The sequence below is a fragment of the Vicia villosa genome, unplaced genomic scaffold (genome assembly GCF_029867415.1).
Source record: "Vicia villosa cultivar HV-30 ecotype Madison, WI unplaced genomic scaffold, Vvil1.0 ctg.000958F_1_1, whole genome shotgun sequence".
NCBI lineage: Eukaryota > Viridiplantae > Streptophyta > Magnoliopsida > Fabales > Fabaceae > Vicia > Vicia villosa.
Genome location: NW_026705430.1, coordinates 444,371 through 450,617, shown reverse-complemented (window position 1 = coordinate 450,617; position 6,247 = coordinate 444,371). Strand labels below are relative to the sequence as shown.

At 31.6% G+C, this 6,247-nt stretch overlaps 1 protein-coding gene across 1 annotated transcript; it reads right to left on the bottom strand.

Annotated features, from left to right (window-relative positions):
* Positions 1-4,718: 4,718 nt before the first annotated feature.
* Positions 4,719-6,023, bottom strand: LOC131632541 (protein LURP-one-related 6-like). The gene is made up of 3 exons (XM_058903281.1): positions 5,508-6,023; positions 5,159-5,407; positions 4,719-5,051 (listed from the first exon to the last, which is right to left on the bottom strand). The coding sequence occupies exons 1-3, from the start codon at positions 5,733-5,735 to the stop codon at positions 4,908-4,910; spliced, it is 621 nt and encodes a 206-aa protein (XP_058759264.1). The 5' UTR covers positions 5,736-6,023; the 3' UTR covers positions 4,719-4,907.
* Between the last annotated feature and the right edge of the window lie 224 nt (positions 6,024-6,247).

The following is a 6,247-nucleotide window of genomic DNA, read 5'->3' as shown; positions in this document are numbered from 1 at the left end:
ATTTTTGTGTTTTTTAAGGACTAAGCTAATTAAAAGAAATACATGTTTTATTTGAGTTTTTATATTTTTTATATACTTAACCAAAATTTAATACCTAAATGAATAAGAAAAAAAATCTAATTAAATGAGCTAAATAAAAAAACAAAAACAAAAATTGAGACGTGGGGAGGATCCCACTAACTCCTCATGTTTAGTTTTCACTTCTTTTTTTTTTTTTTAAATTAAATAAATAAATATAGTGAAATAAATAATATTTGACTTTTTCAAAACAAACAAAAGAGTAACAATTACAAGAAAAGAACAAACATTAAAGTCACATTAGACCACATGATCTTTCACCATCGTTTCACTTCTCAGTCTCACCTTTCAAACTTTTTTTTTTACAGCAAACAAAAATTATATGAAATCAACTGCGGGTATTTGAACAAACAAACAAAATTTAAAACAAGAAGCGTTAACGATACCGTGGCGGAACGAAATCGGAAAGCATCGTCGGTGGTTTGTCGGAGTTGTTGTCAGCGGCGTGACTTCGCGAGCGTGTACGGAGGGGGCCGCGACCGAAAGGTTGTCGGATTGAATCCGACGCATTTCTGCCGTAGGGTAGCTCAGGGTGCAATCGGTGACTCACCGGTTGAATGGATCTTCGCGTCGGTATTCATCCGAAGCGGTTTTGGCTTGATCTTCTTTCCTGCAAAATAACTCAATTAGTTTTGTTAATTCTCAGTTTATTTTCTTTTTTTTTCACTTTTGATTAAGTTTGAAATTTATTATTGTTAAGAGCCATTGATTTGATTATGTTAGAGGTTGGAAAAATTTGTGTTTGATTGAAAACGTATTTACAGGTTTTTTTTTTGTATTTGGTTTTGGAATGAAGGAAATTTGTGTTTTTCTGGTGATGGTTGTGGATGAAAGTGTATATAGTTTTGGCCTATGTTAGAAAGAACTTTTTTTTTTATGAGAAGCTTATTTGGTTAAAAAGAATGGAAGTGTGGCAGAAATTGGGAGAGGTTATGTACAATATTAGTGTATGTATGTCTGTGTTGTTTTTGTTCGTGAGAATCCCCTCAGGGTTAGTTTTTGTGTTGTTCTTATAGCTTCACAAATATGACACTAATGGTATTGGACAGACAGAATAACTACCATTATGAGCTTTGTCCTTCGGTGTTAATTCATTTTAATTTTTCATGATTATTGTCTTGGGGTTGTTTTGGAAGGTCATTAATATTGTCTTGTATGTGTTTTTTTTTTTTTTTGTGATTTTTGAATGAAAAGTGAAATAAAAATAAAAAAAGAATATTTAAAATAATGGTTAATTAAAAAACGAAAATTAAATTAAATGATTAAAAAAAGCTTATTTTTTGTGATTTTTTACACAAAAAAAATCACCGTTAATATTTTCACTAGTTAACACAATAAAAAAAAGCGGATAAACAGACATGGAGGTGTCCGTCTGAAACTTTCCCAGGCTTAAAAAAAATTTCTGGCTCTGCCACTGAATCACACAATCCCATAAACCAAAGCTTTTACAGGTTTAACTACTAACCCTAAGAAAAAAACACCTAAATGGATATTATGTTCAACAAAAGTATAGACAAAAAGTTCATTGGTGAACTTACCCTTCCAATATTACACTTTAATTATCCCTTACAAAAGGATTTTTCTCACAAAGGCATTAAGGCTAAAGTATTAGTGAGAGAAAGTAAAAAAGAAGTTTAGAGAGAGAGAGAGGGAGAGAGTTGAAGGTAGAGAAAAACACAAGAAAAAGGGGTTTGAATTGGATTTTCAAAACTTTTCCCTTTAGAAAAATTATTCATATAAGATAAATAGTAACGAATGCAATAAAGAGAAATATGACACATTCAGTTATCCAGGTTCCCCTTAGAATAGGTTAGTCCTGTCGATCCGCCAAGGTAATTTTTCCTTAGAAAAGTACTTAACCCACCAATCATTGAAATGATTACAGTTGCATGGGCCAACTGTCGGTGACTAACAACCAAAACATTGATCAATTCTGTTAGTGATCCTTTAATAATTCTGACTCAACTGGTTCCCTAAGAGATATAATGATCAACAACATATTTAAGAATTCTAACCCAACTGGTCTCCTAAAGAAGATTTCCCACGATGACAAACTGTCAAAGTCTTTTTGAGTATACAGACTAAGACTAGTCACTCAAGGAACAATCAATAGAAATTGATTAACAAGTTGGGTTTACATGATTGCTTCTATTAAACAGATTACATTAATGTTTAAGCATAAATATAACACAAAAGTGTTAAGCAAGATATGAGCAGCAACTCCTTGCTTTAACACAAATGATGTACTTTTGATATGAAGTAATAAGCTTGGAGGTGATCAACGTCTTATCTTTGTTTTTCTGATGAGTAGTTTAAAAACTACTTTGTTATGATAGTATGAAAACATTTGAGCCATTAGGAACATAAATTTATCTTTTAGAAACAATAGCAACAACTTTTCTGAAGTACAACGCAAGACTTCCTAGATCAAATATGTATCTTAAGTAAGATAACTAATTTGAGGAGTGAGAAATAATTCATATAACTTTATGTGCAGTAGTGTCAGAGTCTTTCAGAATAGAACAATGTCTTCAGATATTAATGCAACACCGTATCTGAGGAACACGTCTTGATATCTGAACTTTGAGTCATGACAACTAATCTGTATTTCTTATCTTGATCTTCATCAGCTAATCTTGATTATGTCATCAGAGTTAAAAGCAACATCTCTTTTGACGAACATATCTTGACATCTGATCTTTGAAGCAACAACTTATATCTGATGTAGACTTATTTCTTCTGGACACACTTGAGACTTCTGAAGCAGCAGCACATTGAGAAGTACACAGGAGATCTTCTTTCTGATTGACATTTAATATTCTTCAGAACTACTGATGTTTCTTAAGAAGTGGAAGAGAGTAGTCTTTCTGACGACAGCATATCTGATGATTCATTAGACAACAATCCTGAATCACAAAGAGCTTCTGATCTGCACACTCAAGAAAACATTAGAAACAAAATTGTTTACATATAATATATATATGTTGTTATCATCAAAACTTAGAGATAAAGTGCATAACCAAATATTGTTCTAACAAGAGTGAGTTGTGTCAAAACACGATTTTGGATTAAATGAAATGAGTGAAGAGACCTCTATTTATAGGCTATAAGTTAGCTCAAAAAGAAATTTCAAATAAATGCATTTTATAACAACTAATGGATTAGCACATGATTCCCATTGATTAAATATTCAAAATATAATCAGTTGTAAGTTCAAAATAGGAAAGAAAAGATATCTAGCCATTGCACATCATTAATGAAGTTCTTTAGGATTTGAATATTTTGCACAGATTACCAAAAACGTTCTTGGTTTTGGATTTATTCACATATCTTTCTTTGATTCATGATGTTTAGGATTTTGTTTTAATTTGTTTTTCATCATCTAACGAGGAAGTTATGGATCTAGGTCGACAACATATGTCGATTTTGAACCTTGACAATGCAAAATGTTAGAGATGAGGCCACATGTTCTCTCGGTGGATGGGAACACTTAGGATCCTCTATGTCGTGTTCTATCTCCCTAATTCGAACATTTAATTTCAATGTGGTCATTCCACTTCTAAATAACTTTTTCATTGCCCTTGAATGTCCGTCAAGAGATATATATGAAAGTCATTTACTTCCTAGTCGGAGAGTGAATTTTCTTTTTATGTGTGATGGGAGGTTCATCATCTCACCATAAATAAAGTGAAAAATTCGCGAGCATTTTCCGATAAATTTGTGGACATTTTCTCATAAAGTGCGTTCTATGATCATGAAATATCTTTATTTTCAAATGGTTGTAATGGTGATCACAATTATGAACTCCACGACACAATCTATTGAATTTGCAATGAAATACATTTACAAAGATTCTAACGATCCAGTCAGTAGAGGCCGCCACGATGCAATCTATTGAATTTGCAATGGAATACATCTATAAAGACTCTAACGATCTGGTCAGTAGAGGTCGTGAATCTGAAATTTAAAATGATGTGTATCTTAGTTTCAATTGCTTGTTAGATTTTATAGTTAGGATTTAGGATCTAAAAATCCTAAAATCTTCTATGAAAACAACTATCTTGTAAGACAAGTGTTACGAGATCACGTGATTTTTCTATTTAAGAGTAAACAAATGCTTAGCTAGGGTGTGGGCTCAATCCTAATTTTTTTTTTTAATTTTAATGTTTAATGGTCTTCCTTTGACCACTATAGACCCATGCTGAATTCTTGCATAATTCATGTACTGTGTATTACACATAGAAATGAAAATTACATATTTTGTAATAACACAATGCATGTATCTAGCAATTGTTCCTGCACCAGGAATTTATGCTTGTACAGAATATTATAATATAACATGTGTATAATAAAATATATGTATATACTTTTTAGTAAATTTTACTAAAATTAGTTTTGACCAAATTGTTATTAACTTCTACCAGCAAAAAGGGAATATATTAAGAGCAAAAAGAAACATGCATAATCTGTTCAAAGATGCCATTCTCTATTTCAAAAAGCACTTCAAACTAACTCACTCACCACCAATTCAAATTCATAGAAAGATTCGAAACAAGTTTATAAACAATAATACTTTTACACACATCGTTATCCAACAAAACGAAAGTAACAACATTTAACATAATAAATTAACAACCAAATTAATAAATTTCCTTGCCATAATATACAACGAAATTCCCTTTACTTGTTACAAATAATAACTATCAATATAATGTGATGATAATAGTAGAAAATTGAACCAATATTAACTTGGTTTTTCATATAAATAATCACATCAAAACAATACTATATATCATATTCTATAGTTCTTCTTCACAACTTTGGATTAATTAACAATAAGTAGATTCTCCATAAATATAGTCAAGAGTTGCTATGACTCCAAAAACAAAAGCTTGATCCATCCCTGGTTTCACAACCACATGATACAAATCCTTGCTTTCCATCAATTTCTCAACTTCTTTATTCATCCCAACCTATAAACACATCAACCAATAAACAATTAATCGCAAAATAAATAAAAACACAATATTTGATTACGAAGTTCTGACAAGTGTGTCTACGTCTGCGACTACAGTCTTACCTGTGCTACTATGTTGCCTCTATTGTCAACAATGCTGCAATGCTTATCTGGAAAATAGCCCTTAATTTCAAAGTCCCAACCTTTGTTTCCAACAACACTTGACTCAATAGAAATTTTGATTCCTCTATTCCTAACCAAACATGAATTTCCAGGTTCTTTTAAGCTGAAAACAAGTTTCTGTAATCCTTCATAGTTTACACTATAACCTTTCCACTTCTTGTAAATACTTAGAGCCTCAACCATACCTCCCTATATATTATCAAAAAAAAAAAAGATAAATATTTATTTGAAAAATATAAAAATGTGAAGATCAATAAAATTTAGATACATGTTAATATATGATACCTACCTTTCGACGCATGAGAAGCAAAGCTTCTCCATCACCATCTCGAAGAATCAACTCATCCTTTTTACCATGAATACCACAGCCATGAACCTTGAAAACAACCTTTTGAGTACTACAATCGGTGACTACAAAACCACCTCCATTCACCACATGTGGCCTTTTCCTCACACCGAACATCGTCTGCGACGTCGAACAATAGAGTTTACTAACGATTGGCGTCGTGTAGCTCATCTTTGAATTTTTGCAATAGTGCTCTTGAATTTTCTTACCAAGAAGGAAATTTTCAAGCTTCTTGGATTTCTTCCTATGTTTGCACTAATGAGTTTTTATATAAAAGGATAAGGGACTATTTATGGTTGGAAGAAATGATGCATGAAATAATATGAAAAGGGTTTTGTGTTGTGACTATGTTTTCTTCTTTGGGCTATATTATAGAGTGTTTGGCAAGGTTTGACGTAGAAGATAGAGGAATCTTAATTATATTAGCTTTGCATTTATTGAGGTTGCTTGTGGATGTCATTTATAAAGTTTGGGAAGGTTTAATTTGTGTATCAATATAGGAAATTGCTTGACACCCTCCCTTCTCTTTATTGATTACATCTTTAGAAAATGTCCATTTATTTAAATATGTCAAAATAAAGACGTGTCTGATGTCTAGCACGTGGCACATTAATATTACATCAACACATATAAATTTATTAAAATACACATTAATTAACAGATATTCAAATAAAAACGTATCT